Source organism: Cucumis melo, chromosome 3 (assembly GCF_025177605.1).
Source record: "Cucumis melo cultivar AY chromosome 3, USDA_Cmelo_AY_1.0, whole genome shotgun sequence".
Taxonomy (NCBI): domain Eukaryota; kingdom Viridiplantae; phylum Streptophyta; class Magnoliopsida; order Cucurbitales; family Cucurbitaceae; genus Cucumis; species Cucumis melo.
The window spans coordinates 21,862,351-21,880,394 of record NC_066859.1 but is presented as its reverse complement, the minus strand read 5'-3'; the positions used below and the strand labels follow the sequence as shown (position 1 = coordinate 21,880,394).

The window sequence follows — 18,044 nt, the reverse complement described above, 5'->3', positions numbered from 1 at the left end:
AATTTGAAAATCAAAATAATATATAAATCTAAATGCTATAGAATTAATACAATCGTGGAATTCTCATAGGTTGAACAAAAAATGAAACTAATATATAAATAATAAACTAATATATAAAAATGAATTTATAATTCTGTATTAAACTAATATATAAATAAAGGAAAGTTGGCAAAAATATTATTCAGAAAAACATAAACCAAATATTAAAAATTTCCTCCTGAAAACTTCCAATTGAAAATTAAAATAATATATAATCTAAATATTGAAAATAGATAATTCTATATTAAATAAAGATTAGGTTAATTTTCATAAATATAAATATATTTAATAAAATTGAAAAGTCTACGAAATCGATCATTAAAAAAAACTTTAGATTTACCCTTGTCGTTTTTGAATTTCATGCGACTCTAATTTCTTTCTTCTTTTCCATCTTCATCCTTCTGTAATTTTTCTTTTATATATATATATTTTTAAATAATGATCATTGTTCTGCGATTATTATTATTCTTTATTTTATATTTTTTTTTATTTATTCAAATTTCCACTTGGTAAACGATCTTCATCATCTCTCATATATTTCCTCTTCCAGATCTAAACGATCTTGGTTCAATATCTTATACCAAATATAAAATATCTTGGTACACGATCTTGAACAAAAATCGTTTAGATTTTGATACACTATCGTTTAGCTCTTGGTACACGATCGTGTACAAAATCTAAACGATATGGGTACAAGATATAAAAGATCTTGATAAATAATCGTTTAGATTTTGTACACGATCGTTTAGAAGAACTACACACACATGTGCAACCATGTATCATTTCCTGCACGATTGCATATGATGATCGTTTAGAAAAATAATTACACGCACGCATGTAATCGATTAATCACATTTTAACCGAGATATTTTTTATATTTTCCATGGTGGGCCTATGAGGTTTTTTCGTTTTCAAAATTGTTCTATAAAGTGTAAATATTTTGTCAGGTTATATTTTTTTAAAAATCCCTAAAAATAATCGAAAGTATGTAATAAATAAAAACAAAAGAAATAAAATATAGAAAATGGATCCTTACCAAAAAAAAAAAAAAAAAAAAGAAAGAAAAAAAAAATTGGTTCGGGTGAGGTTCAAACCATGACTAGCCGAGGAAAAATGGATTCCTTGTGCGTTTTGCCCCGGATGGATACCAACAAAGCATAAGCTGAAAAAAGAATAATTGGTTGAATGTTAAAATAAAAATAGAAACACAATTCAAAGCTTCACCAACTACTTCCAATTTCGAATCTCAATTTTATTTTCATTCATGAAGATTTTATAACTTCATATGAAATAACCTGAAACCTCTTCACAATCAATAAAGCCTCTTCACAACCAATAATGCAAAAACAATAAAGTATTAGCAAAGGAGAAGAAATGGAAAGTTTCTATGAGAGAGAGAGAGAGAGAGAGAGAGAGAGAGAGAACAAAGAGCTTCCATACAATGTGTTTAAACATTGACTTTGTCTATGTCTTACTTGCTGAACTCTTATTCTCCTTTGTTTATTCCCTCAAATTACTCAATTTTTTTAATGCAAATTCGAGAAACAACTAACCCAACAACTGCTCAATTACAAGGTGATGTAAGTTTCTTCACAAATTCCCTTCTTATATCATTCAACCTCCTCTTGTCTTCTTTCTAAACTGTTCTCTTCCATAAAATATTCTCAGATTCCTTTCCTTTCTCCCTTTCTGGGCAGTTTCCTCATCGATTTTCCGACAACAATGATACAGCAAGCTCGAAAACTCTCTGAGGAGTATGAGATACTGGATGTTTTAGGGAGAGGAGGATTCTCAGTAGTCAGAAAAGGTATTAGTAAGTCAAGGAGGGAGAAAAAAGAAGTAGCCATTAAAACACTAAGAAGGATTGGGCCATCAACTTTCTCAGGATTTCCACCAAACCGCAATGCCCTCAAGAGCGTTTCTTCCATGGTTCCTACAAGAAAATCCATGATTTCTGATGCCTTGCTTACAAATGAGATTTTGGTGATGAGGAAGATAGTTGAGAATGTCTCACCTCATGAAAATGTGATTGATCTTTACGACGTGTATGAAGATTCGAATGGGGTTCACTTGGTGTTGGAGCTTTGTTCTGGAGGCGAGCTTTTCGATAGGATTGTGGCTCAAACAAGGCACACGGAAGCAAAAGCAGCTGAAGTTGTGAGACAGATTGCCAGTGGTTTGAAGGCTCTTCATGAGGCTAATATCATACATAGGGACTTGAAACCTGAAAACTGTTTGTTTCTCGACGAAAGCCAGGATTCTTCCTTGAAAATCATGGACTTCGGATTAAGTTCCGTGGAGGAATTCACTGACCCAGTTGTTGGATTGTTTGGTTCCATTGATTATGTCTCACCAGAAGCTCTTTCCCAAGGAACGATTACCTCCAAAAGTGACATGTGGTCTCTGGGTGTGATCTTGTATATCCTTCTCTCTGGGTATGTAATGAAGTTTCCTTTATTTTGTACAATAATTACCTGCAAGAAAAATACCAAAAAGAAAGATTAAGTTTCATTACTCTGTAGCCTTGATGTGGAACATAAAGTGAACTCAAACAAGTTTCTTTACATATATAGGTACCCACCTTTTCTTGCTCAATCCAATCGCCAAAAGCAGCAACTGATAATGGCTGTAAGTGATCTGCAATTATATTGTCAAATCGAATCCATAAACATATACAGGGTGTTTGGGGAATTGAGTTGAATTGTAAAGTCTAGAGTTAATATGTTGGAGTTAGGAAGTTTGAATTTGGGGGGAGAACGATAAAGTTTTTCGATAAATGTAAAAAAAAAAAAAAAAAAAAAAAGACGACGAAATTTTTGAATAAACATGTAAGCTTCAAAAGTGTTTACTATTGAAGTTGAGTTGGTTAACACCAACTTACAAAGTCGGTGGCCAAACAACCCCCGTAATGTAACTTCTCTCTCTCTGTGACTTTTTGTGTGAATGCAGGGAGACTTTAGTTTCCATGAGAAAACTTGGAAGACCATTTCTTCTTCAGCTAGACAACTGATTTCAAGTCTGCTGACAGTTAACCCTCAGGAGAGACCCAGTGCCCAAGAGGTATGAAATCAAAGGTAACCCTCCCCCCAACACACACACACACAGCCTTGCAACAACCTACTATCTCATTCAATCCAAACAAACAAAGCCAATGAATCTTCCATCTTTGGTCATTCACCCAGTGAAAAATGAAGTCCTTAATGTTTCTCAAAAAGGGAAGTACAAAACCAAACCACTACAGGTTCAAGATAGAGGAAACTTCCCTAACACACTTAACATCAATCTTGAGAAAGGGTGCTAAAAGAATTCCTCTAGTGTAGTTTGCTGAAATGCCTTCAAGTCTAACAAATGCTATGAAACAGCTTCTAGAGCATCCATGGGTCATGGGCAACTCAGCCAAACAAGATCAAATGGATGCTGAGATTGTATCACGACTAAAGAGCTTCAATGCCCGACGGAAACTTCGAGCTGCAGCAATCGCTAGTGTATGGAGCAGCACAATTTTATTGAGGACAAAAAAGCTGAAATCCTTGTTAGGAACTTATGATCTCACACCCGAGGAAGTGGAAAATCTCAGACTCCATTTCAAGAAAATGTACGTCACCATAGCCTAAATCTCAACCTTAGTACTGTAAATGCAATGGCTTACAAATAAAGGATGCTGAAAGAGATTATAATGTCACACTAACCTTATAATCTCATTAGATAACAAATCATGAGAAATGGTTTGGTGAACAAGCTAACTTCCGTTATTTGATATTTAAGAATGTGATTAATTTGCATACCTTGTAATATGCAGATGTGCAAAAGGCGACAATGCTACTCTTCCTGAATTTGAAGAGGTGCTGAAAGCAATGAATATGTCTTCACTTATCCCTCTTGCACCTCGCATTTTTGACCTCTTTGACAATAATCGGGATGGAACAATTGACATGCGTGAGATACTCTGTGGATTTTCCAGCCTTAGAAATTCACGAGGTGATGATGCTCTTCGCCTATGTTTTCAGGTGAGTATTCCAATTACAAAAACACACGAGACCCCAAGGTAGACATAAACAACATTCATAGAATGAGTCTAGTTTATTAACTGTTCTTTTGAATTATGTCTAAAAGAAAACCTAAATTCCAGAAAGACACATTCATTATTCATAAGGGCACATGTTTGATAGTATGAGACTCTATCTTATAAGGAGTGTGAGTCCCCCTTGGTCTTTCTAATGTGGGATTCTCAACATATCAACAACATGTTTATGATAGAACACCAGTGTGGTAATTCTACTTTATTGATATTCAAACGTATTTACAATGAAAGATAGAAACCGAAAACAAAACAACACTACAAGGATCTCAATCCTTCCCTAGCTGAAACAAAGATACAAGCAACAATCTCTAAGCAAGATGAAAAGACAGAACAAAAATAACAAGAAAAACAAACAGCAACCAGTGATACTACTCCTCCTGTCTCTCAAGGAGTGAGATAGTCCTCTTGACTTCACAAAAACTCTGCACAACTCCTTCTGCAATCTCCTCGGCCTAAATTCCCTCTCCATTTCCAACTAACTACTGGGCCCACCACGATGGTTTCCTCTTTCCATATTTCCCTCCACATTTCTAACTAACATCTCACGTGCCAACTTCCCCTTATCCAAAGAACGACCAAACTGACGATATTCTCAAAAAACTATGATAAGGTAGTTCCTTATCTTGAAAAATGGGATGAAGCTATTTCATACCTTGCTGAATATATCACGTAGAGTTTGTGAGTCCCTACAGCACCACATTCAACTGCTCTAGTCACATTAAAGATACGTCAAAAACTGAAAAGAATCTAAAATCGACACTCACTCAATTTACCATGACGAGGGGAAAATATTTAAAATAATAATAAATAAAACTAAATAAAAACCACCATCCATCCTTGCCTCCTAGACAATCCCAAGCTTTCAACAATGAAAATGTTTATTTGAAGGATACAATTTCTTAATTCTTACGTATCAGATACCCCAGAAGCTTAATAAAGTGTGTTCCAATAAGTAGAAATAGAAGCTGAGAAATCAATTACATAGTGGCTAGAAAAAAAGCTCCAATTTGAGGTTAAATATTACACAAGATCCATAAGAAGTTAAACTATTTTTTTAAGCCGTAAACCAGAAACTAATAATTGAATAGATAAATATGGCTCAATCACAGTTAAATTATAATACTCCAGTTTTCTTAAGAAATGGCCACAAAACTTTGTTGAATGAAGTTAGAAAATCTTCTACAGTAACATATATTCTTCTAGTGATATATTATCCTCTACTTACAATTACTTCTCAGCGCCTTACTCAAGTATCCATTTTCAATGCAATTCAATATCTGAATGAGCAAGGACGTCATTCCTAAGAATGTTCTGCACATGGAAAATATTGTTACTGAATAAATCACTCTGCAAACACAAGGCAATTGAAAAGCTTTAATGTTTCTTATATTTGGTTGATAGATGTATGATACAGATCGATCCGGGTGCATCACAAAGGAAGAAGTGGCATCGATGTTTAGCGTAATAATATTGCTCCTTCCTTGATTTTAATTCCATTCTTGGCACCTGGTAGTAAGCTTTTTCAGTTATCTCTTTAAGCATGATGACCTTAATTTTGAGCAGGCTTTACCTGATGATTGCCTTCCAGTAGACATCACAGAACCCGGGAAATTAGATGAAATATTTGATCTGATGGATTCCAACAGTGATGGAAAGGTTACCTTCGATGAGTTCAAAGCTGCCATGCAAAGAGACAGCTCCCTCCAAGATGTTGTCCTGTCTTCACTTCGCCAATAAAGCTTTTTGTCACGCACCATCCACATTTCAGTAACAGATCTGGACTTAATTTCTATATTATGTTGTCCATTGGGGAAAGCATATTATCAGAGACGAGAGGCAACAGAAATATTATATGTCCAACTATTTGGCTGAAATTCAATCATTTTGACTTTCTTTATGGATATTGGATATACAGAAAAACTCCAGAAACTTGTTTACCTCAATGTAAATTCAAAAACTTAGTTCAGCAAACATTAAAATAACCATATGAGCCAGTGCTTTGGCTCAAGATGACACATTTTACCACCATATTAGGAGAACCCATTCAATCATTTATTTTTCACAGATCATCCAAAACAAATAACAACAACTTCCTTAGATTTCCTTTCACATGCTAACCTGCAATCTCACCTCAATTCAGCTGCAAAAGCCACTCATCTTTGTTTTTTTTTTCTTTTTGTTTTTTTGGTTCAACAATATACAATGCAAAAAGATTTTTGGTTGATAGTACTTACTTTATGCTAATTGAACTAAGGTCATGTTGGCACAGACTCCTTTTATCTTTATTGAGGGATAATAAAAATGATTACCTCAGTCAGCAACAATGAGCCAATCAAGGCAGTAATTGCATCGTGGTTATGTTGCTGCAAATGGTGGGTATGGCTAATTGATTTCATTTCACACATAGAAAGGTGAGATGATAGAAATCAACGTGCATAATGTCTAATTTTCATAATTGTTGACAAATATTAATTTGTTTCCATTTTTACTCCCTCAATGAACCAGAGGCCTCCAATTCTGAAGCTTTTGTTAAAGCTAAGAAATATTTCACTGAATTAAATCTGGGAAATCCCAAAGGCCAATAGGCAATTACAAGAAAGTTTTCCAATTGGGGACTACACAAGATAAACTGAAATGATAAAAAAGGTGCTACCTTTGCACCAATAAAAATAAGTAGACAAAACTCTATCCAGAAATGAGAAATCTATCAAAAGATGAGAAAGAATCCTTGAAATTACAATCATTGAGCTCGCACTAGAGAGTAAAATATTTACATGTGTACAGTCCAACCAAATCAATCGTTTAGCACCACCAAAAGGATGACCCACCATAAGAGATGGCTAAATATCAAAGATAAAACTAGATCTGTCAAAGACCAACCAAAAACTTCCAAAAAAAGATAAACTGGAGATTCCCCATCACACTGACAAATAATACACCAAAAAAGCGAAAGAGATATATGGCACACAACGTTGTAAACGATCTACAGTATTGACAACACCAAGACTAAGCTCCCGGAGGAAAAGAATAATCTTCTTAGGATAAAAATCTTTCCAGATAAAGGAGTAGAGGTGTTGGACATGTTGCTCAACCACCCCAACTAAACCCATCTGAAAAAAAAGAGGTTTAATAGAGAAGGACAAAGAAGAATTCAAAGTCCAAGACCAAGAATCAGATATGAGATGCAAGCGGATCAATGATAAAATATAAGAAGAAGAAGTCCACTCAATAGTCTCTAAATCATTAAGATTCTGGCAAAGAGCCTAATCTTAGTTTCAGCAACCAAGCATTAGCCACCGAAAAATCAGGTTGAAGCATTATTGCTTTTTTTTTAAAGACTTGCGTTAAATGAGAGCTCTAACCATAGGCAGTCTAAATATTCTGTTTGATTGCTCCAGATTTTCTTTTCTTAATTTGTCGACAACACCATGCAACAAGGGCATTTCTCATTCATATTAGAAGCAATCTCAATCGAGAGATTTTTCCTATGGACCTTTCATCCCAATCTACCTTTACAACTTATTCTTTCATTTATCCTAATCTTATTACTGTTGATTTAAAGGTATGGCTTGTGCACTTGTGAGTTGCGTCTTTTGAAAACGTTTTTTGTAACTCCTCTATGGGTCTTCCCTTTCTCTTCTAATTTCATACCATCGATGAAATTGTTTCTTTCACAAAAATAAAAACAAAAGAAAGAAAGAGCTTTAAACTCAAATACAACTCAGACCAAACATCCTATTGCATCAGTTTCCTTCAACTTTAAAGCATTTGGTTTATTTGAGTTTAAAGTTCTTTCTTTCTTTTGTTTCCTCTTCAAAAAAACCAAACATCCTATTGCATGAACTAAAATGTTGAAGGCAAGATTTGAAACCCAAATGCTACAGGGATGCCTCACTAGTCAGCCCATACTGAAAGTGCAACTCATTTTATTCTAAAGACCCAAGAACCCAACTTCCCTTCCAACAATGATAACTACTCTTGTGCTCACTGTCTGTCAGTGCATAATCTTAGGGAAGAGAAGTATGAAGAGCTAGCATCCACCCATTGGATCATAATCATCATTTGCTTCCGTTAAACATTTGAACTTGGAAGTAGAAAACCATGGACTCTTTATGTCAACCTCCCCACATACACCCAAACCTAAATTGGGAAAAATATTTGGCAACCTTTTTGTCTTCTACAGTTGTAAGAAGGGCCACTTCAGTTGGAATCCTCCTTCTAAGATGGTTTTTCTTATGGATCTTTTCAATTCCTGAGCGACTAAATAATAATAAATCCAAGACCAATTTCCTTCTACTTAATAGATTTTCTTTGACGTCTAGATCATATTTATTATGGGTCAATGATAACAAAGCCTTAATTTCAGAATTATGGATTCAAAATCAAAGGATCTTTGGAAACCAGAACTTTTATTGCCTCGATTGGTTTGAATAGAAATTCTTTTATAGTTTCTTTATAATTATGAATTATTGCTTTATTTTTCTCACCCCACTGTTCTTTAGTGGCATCAGTTTCCTTTCATTTCTTCAATGAAAAGTTTCGTTTCTTGTTAGAGGAAGTTTTCTTTTTAGTGAGAAAAATAAAACAATAGTTCTTGTTAGGGGAGGGGTGAATTAAAACACCAAAAGGCCCAAGATTTTGCATCAAGTTGTAAAATAATAAACTATTCATGAATTTCAAGAATGGTTATGTTATCTTGTTCACTACTGACAATTTTCGTTAAACAAGTCCGACTTTTGAGTTCTAGCGGAAAAATTAACGGAAGAAGGCATCTAAGATTGTACACTATATTGACAATATTTGGTGAATAGAGGAGTGATGAGATTCTTTATGGGAAAAAATGAGAGTTTGCCCATGTCATTTTATTTGGAAGTCAAGCATATAGGATACTTGGAATATTTAGAAATCAGCATAGGTTATTTGTAATTTAATTAGTACACCACGCTCAAACATGCAGATATATAAGGTTATACATCTGTATGCTTTTAAACGTCAGATATAAGCACAGGACCTATAAGATGCCTTTTTTATGGACCAAGTGTTAACACGCTAGTAAATCACCAACACCCTTTATTACCACACTACCAGCTAGTAAACTATCTGATCTTTACTACCTAGGCATTGTCATCAGAGCGTGAAGTTTTCAAGAGAAATAGTGATGATTAAAAATTGGTCAACTAAGAATGACTAAGAGAACATAAATAAATACATATATAGCTTATCAAGTTCCTTTATGCAGTACAATGCATATCAGCTTTCCATAACCGAGGGAAATTGGATATAACGCACAGTTAGCAATTTATACAACAGAATTAGAACACTAATAACTCATTATTATAGATGAAGTAATCAGCTGCAATTGAACAACAAAACAAAGACTACAAATCATTACCATCTGTATCTCTAGTCTCCTCAGTGCTTCTCTCATCGGTGCTGCCAATACAACTATCCCTATTTGACAGTTTATGTTCCACCAAGGTCTCCTGAGTAGTGACCAAGGTCTCCTGATTAGTGACCTTCACATCCACCCAATCTTCCATGTTCGCATCAATGGCTTCCAAAAGAACAGGATCTACTGCATCTATTGAGCACCTTGCTTTACAAGTCTCCGGTCTCCTGCTTGTGGCACAGGTGGAAGAATATAAAGATAATTCATCCTTATATTTTTTTCAAAGCATATAAATCCTTAACCTAATTCTTCTGTAGAAATCGAAATTTATAGGTTCCAATAAATTAGTTCTAGAGCAGGATGGCGATATATAATTAGCAAATGTTATAATTTTTCAATACAATACAATCCAAAGAAGAATGATTCTACACCTACTCCATAATACTATACAGTATCGCCAATTTTTAAATGGAAGAGCAACAGTGCAGTAAGAGAAATTCAACGAGATGAATGTAATATCAGCTGGTCAAAATTCTCCCCTATTGACATATCAAACTGACAGAAAATACAAAAATCCTAGTTCTTACGGTAGCAAATAGCAAGGTTTTCCTTTAATTGGAAAAGTCCTTGCTAGATTAAGAGAAGAAGCATTGATTAGGTAATAGGAAACAACCATGGCTTCCCAATGGGCATTAGAACTAATAAAAAAGAAATGGGCTTAGAAGGAATAAATTCAAAAAATGGTGGTCACCTGGCTAGGATTTTATACCTTAGGTGTTTTTTTGACAACCAAAGTACTAGGAAGATCATGCAGCTGTACCAAAAGATTAGTTGTGGCACATGTAAGCTAGCATGAACACCAAAAATGAAGATGAGCACGACTAAGACGACACGCAACAACACATGGAGAGAGGGAGAAGAAGAGGGAGAGAGAGAGCGAGAGAGAGATTTATTAGATAGAAGGAATATCGTGAGCATCAAGGTAGCATTCATCCACCTTTTTTTCTTGGGACATTTCAACCAGCTAAATTACTTTTGACCTCACTTAGGTGGCGAATCAGTTATGATAATGGATGACCAATCCTATGAACTTTTGACTGACTAGAAGATGATCATGCGATAAGTTCTAAGCTACAATTTACAATCTTGAGGATTAGTCAGTAATATAAGGTCACTTGATGGTCCAAGCTTTTTACTGTGGAGTATGGTCAGCAATCATGAGAAAAGGGTGCATTGGCTCAAACGAAGTTGGTTAGAATAATAAATTTCCGTTTGAAGTCCTCATCTGAATAAAAGTGAAAAGGTTGTAAGTCCTTTAACCAAATGCTTTAGAAATTTAGAAATTGCAGAGTTTCATAAATTGCAGTTTGTTTTTGAGCTTCTGACTTAAGGAACCCACTACCCCAAATATCCCACAACTCTCACCAACGTTTAGTAAGGAGAATGATCGAAATTAAATTGAAACATAGTCCAAGTACCTCTCCTGGAGCTGCAAATTATAATGAGCAAATGCAAGGTCATTCATCTTCTGCTTTTCCAGCCAGTTCTTCTTTAAATAGAGATAATTGAACATGCTACATCTTTTACGACATTGTACAACGCTGCAAGTCTGACTCAATATCCTAACAGCCAACCGTTGTAAATCTGGGTAATCAGTTCCATACAATGACCACCAAGTAGCTAAAATACAAAACAAACAGACATTAATGGTTAGTAGCACAGTGAAATTCAGTACAGCATATTAGGTAGAAAATAACCTGGGGCCAGTGAATCCCGACCATGTAATGCAACTGGCCGCCCAAAATCTCCAACAGCTTCCTCATAGAAATTTATATTGTTTGTAATCATGACCTGAGATGTTATATCTGGCTCTAAGGCTTCGATACAATCCAGTAAACCCTTTTGAATAACTTTGCTGGATAAGAATGTAGGACTATAGAATATCGACGGGTTTAGGTAGCATGCAGCCACATGAAGGGAGCTCTGAAATTCCTTCAGTAAAACATGGTCAATGGCTTTCAAATATGGCAAGTACACAGATTCCTTCTGGTTGAAAGCAAGCATGACACTACTCTTCATTTTTTCAAATGCATCAAATATAAATCCAGCAGATGGCTTCTCCTCTGACTCAAGAAATTGCAACACAGAAAGTAATGGTTTTGTTCCCATTGTAATATGATCACACTTCGACCAGAATTGTGGATCAGCAGTGATCTTTGTCACCTCAAGTCCAGCCCCATACTGTGACAAATCTGACTGCATCCAAGCATCACTAGTGAATGTCTGATGAAGATGGTCTTTCAAGGACAAAATGTTTTGCAGAGTCAAGAAGATGGAGAAATATCTTGTAGATGCAAGGTGAATAATTTCTCTTCCACCACTTCTCTTCTTTATTTGGTTTAGGACCCAGACATTGTTGTATATGAACTGAACTATCCTTTTCGCTTTCCCAACAATCTCTTTTACTTCTACGGTTTTCTCAATTTCCTCGAGGATCAACTCCACACAATGTGCAGCACAAACACTTGAGAAAAAGGTCTTGTATTTTTCCACCAAGAGTATACCTGCAGCTTTAAACAAGGAAGAAGAATCTGTCACAAAATTGACTATATTCTTCGGTCCAACTTCTTGAACAATGGTGTCAAATAAATTTAGAAGGCCCTCAGCTGATTCTGAAATTTCAGATGAATCAACAGATTTAAGGAACATGGTACCCTTGGAACAATAGACAAAAAAGTTTATGACCACAGAACCAGTTCTATCCACCCACCTATCAACCAAGACTGAGCACCCAGTAACCTCCCATGATTTTCTCAACTCTTCAACATATTCTCCAACATCCTGGACACTTCTGTCAAGCAATTTGCCCATCAAAGAATAATAAGTAGGCATCTTATAACCAGGGCCTACAGCAGCAATTGCATCAGCCATTTGTTGGAAATATTGTGAGTTCACAACAGTGATTGGTATACCCGCTTGGTATACAAATTTAGCAACAGCCATATCAGCTTGTTCTATGCTTTCTATCTGGGCAGTATTCTGGTTAACGGATTGAGTAACAAAAGTTGTTGGAAGAAGATGTTTCTTTTTCCTCTTTGCTTCCTTAGTAACTCCTTCCCGTACCTCCTTTGCCTTTCTCCGCAAAGAGTGTCGTCGTGAATTCTGAACCCCATGTGTCCCATCATTTATTTCTTCCCTACTTGGAAAGCACGATACTGCATTCTTGCTACCGTTCTTCTGCCGTTTCAGCTTCTCCAAAACTTTAAAACCTAAAAGTTGTTGAATCTGCACCTTAACTTCTTCTGGAACTTCCTCACATGGAGCTACATTTCCCCTTTCCCCAGCTAGATGTTGCTTAAGTCTGGATATGCCACCCCCAAGCATAACTTTATTACAGTATTTGCATTTAATCTTCTGGCGGCCTCCATTGACCATAATTCCATGAGCCCAACCTGGATCAGAAGCTCGTGGAGGTACCATTCCCTGTTTAAGATGTTCAGTTACTCATAACTGTAATGTGACTAACTTCTTATTTGGAGGAAACTCAATGAACTTTAAAACCTTCTTAGTGAAACATGTTGTGCCTGCCAGTGCAAACAGGCTCCCACACTTGCTTTTCTTTGAACTTCATATCGGTGAGAAGCTCCTCAAACTCCACCTCTGGATGTTTATAACCTGACTTATCTTGATGAATCAAACGCAAGGAATAGTTCTAAATTGAATAACTAAAAGATAAGTCTAATCATACTAATGAGCTAGTGTGGTTTATTGAATTCTTGAAATAATATGAATCAACTATGATTGATGTTAATTTTTTTAGATATAGAACAAAGGAATAAATTCAATCATTAGAAGAAAAAAGGGGACAAAATGCCAACAGCCTAAGGGCTGGGGATGAAGAGCCCCCCCACCTGATGAACTATTTACAGATAGCAGACCTGTCCAAAATAATCAAATAAAGAGGGATATTTTAAAAAATCAAAAATCAAAAGATTGGTGTAACCAGTGTGGATGATGACCAAGAATTGAGAGAAAGCATCCTCTACCAGTCTGAAATATAAGAAAAAAAATTGCTTTCAGGAGACCATTATTTCCCAATTTATTGTATTAAATCTTATCATGACCATTATCATATTTGCAGACGTTTACTTTCAAATTGAAGAAGAAAAACCTGAAAATATAGCTGACATTCTACACCAAACAACAACATTATTTCCATCTAAAAAAACAATGGATAATTAATATATACAAAGTGGAACCAGGAATTGGCATATTCAACTGCAACAATAATAATTCAAAAACTTAGGAACTCAACATGTTTTCTTTGTGAGTTCTTATAATGTCTGCCTCCATTACAGCGTAGCTCAATTATATGACATGATCTGTATATTTCCAAGATCCATCGCCCCCCCCCCCCCCCCCCCCAAAAGAAAAGGTACTGTCGTAGTGTCATGTATTCTAGCATTGCAAATGACATAGCACACATAATGCGATAGGACCAGATTGTTGCATGGTTTAATCAATTATTTTATCCTGTTCATCCAAATTCCAATTTGTAGATTGAATTTATATCTGAAGGTGTCTGCAAACGTACGTTAGAAGCATGGCTCCAATGCGCAAGTTATTTTTTATAAAATTGAGCTTACTTGTTTGAGCAGTCTACGTTCAAGATTTGTTGGCCCCTTTGGCCATTATTTCTTATACAAGTTTACGGGCTTGTGTTGGATTATGACTTCACTTCACCTTGTGGAATTGCTTCATCCCATTAAGCAATTCGAGTAAGATTTCACCATACAAAGAAATTTAGCTTTCCTAAAATAATAATATTAATAAACCCAAATCGTTACCTAGTGAACAACTGAGCAAATTTGTTAGTTTGATGCTTTACCCAGGAGAAACCAAACTCAAAAGAACATAAAACATAAGCTTAAAAGTTGAAATTATACTAACTATATGATCAAGTTTTCCCAAAAAAGAACAAATGAAACAAGTGTTCATTGCATCGCCATACTTCTAAATTAAAATTATATTAAGCAAAAGATGGAAAAAGAAGTTCATAATCAATAACCAAATGAATGACAAACAAAAATAGAGAAGGAACGTTCGTGTGCAGAAGAAATTCAAATAGACTAATGGCTATACAACAAGCAGCACGCTAGCACGATTAAGTTCAAACCAAGTTAAGCAAAGATCAAAAGTACATTCGCAAAAGAAAATTTCCCAAATGAAAAATCACTGTTCTTCATTTTCCAGCTACCTAAAAACAGACTACAGCAAAGAACATCAACTTTCAACAATGTCGGAGAATAAGTAAATCAAAATTCAGACTCACCTACTCGATGGCTAACGAACTCCGGAACAAAACTAAATCCGAGATATCGGACGAAATTGTCAGAGTCGGAGCGGAATCCGGCCAAGCATCGGAGAACAGAAACAGATCGATGGAGTTGAAGTGAAAGATGAAACGATGAATGAGAATGGCTCACTTTACTGCCGAAATCTCGAGGCTCAGATATCGCCGATAAATCGGTATGGTGAAAGAACCGTTTCGGAAATTATGAGACGATAAGTCTCTCCGGGTTGAAGTAGAAGCCGAAGAACACGAGATAACGCTCCGGTTTAACTTTTCACAAAGTCACACCTATCGTCTCCTTTCGCCTACTCTTTTTCTTTCTTATTATTATTTTAGGTTAAAAATTACAAGTATGCTCTTATAGTTTGATAAATTTTTATAGATAATTTATTAGGCTATATTTCATATGTGTAGAAAGATAATTAACTTATTTATAAATATAGTAAAACGAAAAAAAAAATAATTTCAAAATATTTCCAATGATAAACCAAAATTTTAAATTATATCAATAATATATACCAACAGATATAAAATTCTATCGACAAAAGATCTATATTTTGATTAATTTTACTATATCTGAAAAATGCCACTTTATTTTATGAACTATTCGTAGGAAAAAATGATCAAACCATATAATAAGTTCTAATTATAATATATAGAAATTAAATTCTAACTTTTTTTAAACTATATGGACCAAAATTTTCGGTTAAGGTGTATTTTTTATAATTGTTCATGATAGTTTAAATGAAAATAATAAAAATAATTCTAAACGTATTTATCTAGATGCATTAAGTTAGACCCTCAACTTTTAATTTAATCAAATTAGACCTCAAATTTAAATAAGTGTTGCAATTTTTACTCTCCATTCAAACTCACTAAATGACTGATTTTAACCCGATGAAAATAGTATAAGAGAAAAATAAGTTCATTGATTTCAATAAAATAAAATTACACACAAAAATAACCTAAGTCAATTTACAAACTAATCATTGAATATGTCAAAATTTATAAATTTAAAAAATAACAAAAAAAAAAAAACTAGAAAGGCATATGAGCTTATTGATGTTACGTTAGCTAAAGAGCTTATTATTTAGATTACAAGTGTGCGAGTTGAATTGAGATTATCACTTTTAAAATTTTAAAATTAAAATTGTAATATTATCTAAATTTTAATTTGATGAAAAGTAAAGTTCATAATTCAAATTGATACAATCTGACAAGTTCATAGGAAAAGGAGACATTAAATTTTCCTCTTAGAATTTATAATCACTGTGTGACTGAACCTATTTAATTTTATTTATTTTTTTCCTTTAAAAAATCCATTCTTTTAAATTAAATGACAAATTTAGTATATAAAACTTGTAAGTTCATTGGATCCTACGTCCTCTAACTGGCCTCAAATTTTAGTTTTGAGTTCTGAGTCCAATAAATTTCTAGCTTTCATTGTATAATGTGTTCCCAAGCTTCTTTAACAACAAACAAATAAACGAATAGAAGATTTGATGCTTACCCATACAATTCTCAAACTATTTTAACTCCATGTGTTTGCAAGGGCAAATGAGATGTCTCTAGTCATGTTTAAAAGAATCCATAGGTTGAGAATCAATGAATAGTAATTGTTGCCTAAGAGGGAGATAGAGAAATATAAGATCTTTAGTTAGGTTATGTGTTTTAGACACAAATATTTTGCTTTTACGATTGTGGATATAATCATTCGTTACTTTATATGTTCTATTATATCTCTTCAAAAACTTTTACGTAAGACCTTCGAGCTTAAACTACTCAAACAGAATCACATAAAACTTTTCTATCTTAACAAAGTAACTTTCCTTTAGAATTCGATGAATGTTATTGATTATTCAAGATTAATTTGAGAAATTGTAGCAACACTGTGGATCCTCACCAATAAAGTACTACCATAAACTTTATTATGTCAAAACTTGGATGTTAAGTCAACGGCAAATATCACCTCTCCTGTCACATATTTCCAAACTACTATTAAAGTCAAGAATGGACTTAAAAGAGTGATTCTCTTTTCAAGTAAAAATCAATCAAAATCGAGTAGTTGTTAATTGATAGGAAGACAATATAAGGCATTCACTATGGTTATGCTATTTAGACTCACCAATGTCACCTGATTCTTCCACAATAAGCTATTTCATCAGTACTCCAAACTAACTGGGATGAACACAATAATTTTCCACTCCTAACCAACTCCTTCAAAATCCAATGGACAACAACAAAAATTCAGCATTGAGGGCCACTTCTTCCCATCACATCCATATTAATTTAACTCTAGACTGAATCATACTCGCGATAGATGTCTTTTCTATTTTTTATCTTCCTTCTTTTAGAATAAGTGAGGTAAGAAATCGAACCTCATATCTCAAAGTTAACAGTACAAATTTAAGCTAGTTAAGTAGTACTTATGTTGGCAACTTCAACTTGACTGAGTAGAAATAACCCCTAATTTCTATATACAAGATAATTAGCACAAAAAGTTTTATTTTGAAGTTTAAAGAGTTCAAACCAAAGTGGTTCGAGATCTGGCCCAATTCCATGTTAATAAGGGCCAAAAGTAATGTATTGACTTATAAGACTTTTTTGCTCAAATAAATTGTAACAAAGACAAGGTATTCTAACACGAGATACAATTATTCCTATGCGTTGATCGTTTCACCGAAATGAAGTAATGTATTGAAAAACTTCGTTGTATGCCTACATATTATCTATATTAGTCATGACCAATTTAAAGTTTGCGAGAAAAATTAAAAACCAAATATTATCTAAGCAAAATGACACTTCCAAAATTTTATCATAAAAATCCAAGGACTAACTTGGACCAAATGGAGCGCACATATAGTAAAAGAAATTAACCTTTCGGGGCCGTTTGGGGGAAGGGTTGGGTTATGGGCCGTTTCATGATTTTTTTCCCTTTTTTCATAATATTGCAAGTGTCCAAACTATATTGAGACTTGCTAACTTGTACATCCAATCTTACACAACAGTTGACCGTCTTAAATTTCGTTATCAAGTAACCCAAATGGTCATATAAAAACTGAAAAAGTTCCAAAAATTGGCCGTGAATTTAACTCAAAGAACCTAGGAGGATGACATATCATAATACCTTTTATAACACAGTACAAGCACACAATTTTGAAATAACTCTTTAGGGGATGCGA

At 34.4% G+C, this 18,044-nt stretch overlaps 2 protein-coding genes across 23 annotated transcripts; one reads left to right on the top strand and one right to left on the bottom strand.

Annotated features, from left to right (window-relative positions):
- Nucleotides 1–1,454: 1,454 nt before the first annotated feature.
- On the bottom strand, nucleotides 1,455–15,171 carry LOC103496546 (uncharacterized). 22 transcript variants are annotated; one of them, XM_008458440.3, is made up of 11 exons: nucleotides 14,842–15,159; nucleotides 13,513–13,559; nucleotides 13,071–13,184; nucleotides 11,267–12,992; nucleotides 10,988–11,189; nucleotides 9,513–9,736; nucleotides 4,773–4,824; nucleotides 3,825–4,034; nucleotides 2,621–2,676; nucleotides 2,054–2,513; nucleotides 1,455–1,972 (listed from the first exon to the last, which is right to left on the bottom strand). In XM_008458440.3, exons 4-9 carry the CDS (start codon nucleotides 12,987–12,989, stop codon nucleotides 2,631–2,633), a joined length of 2,457 nt encoding a protein of 818 aa, XP_008456662.2. In that variant the 5' UTR covers nucleotides 12,990–12,992; nucleotides 13,071–13,184; nucleotides 13,513–13,559; nucleotides 14,842–15,159; the 3' UTR covers nucleotides 1,455–1,972; nucleotides 2,054–2,513; nucleotides 2,621–2,630. The 22 variants fall into 22 exon arrangements, with proteins under 22 accessions (XP_008456662.2, XP_050938901.1, XP_008456665.2 ...); XM_051082944.1 differs by having other exon boundaries at nucleotides 11,267–13,184; XM_008458443.3 differs by lacking the exon at nucleotides 13,513–13,559.
- Nucleotides 1,762–3,510, top strand: LOC103496548 (calcium and calcium/calmodulin-dependent serine/threonine-protein kinase-like). Its single transcript, XM_017046492.2, has 4 exons — nucleotides 1,762–2,474; nucleotides 2,613–2,667; nucleotides 2,989–3,113; nucleotides 3,402–3,510. The coding sequence occupies exons 1-3, from the start codon at nucleotides 1,762–1,764 to the stop codon at nucleotides 3,103–3,105; spliced, it is 885 nt and encodes a 294-aa protein (XP_016901981.2). The 3' UTR covers nucleotides 3,106–3,113; nucleotides 3,402–3,510.
- Nucleotides 15,172–18,044: the final 2,873 nt, after the last annotated feature.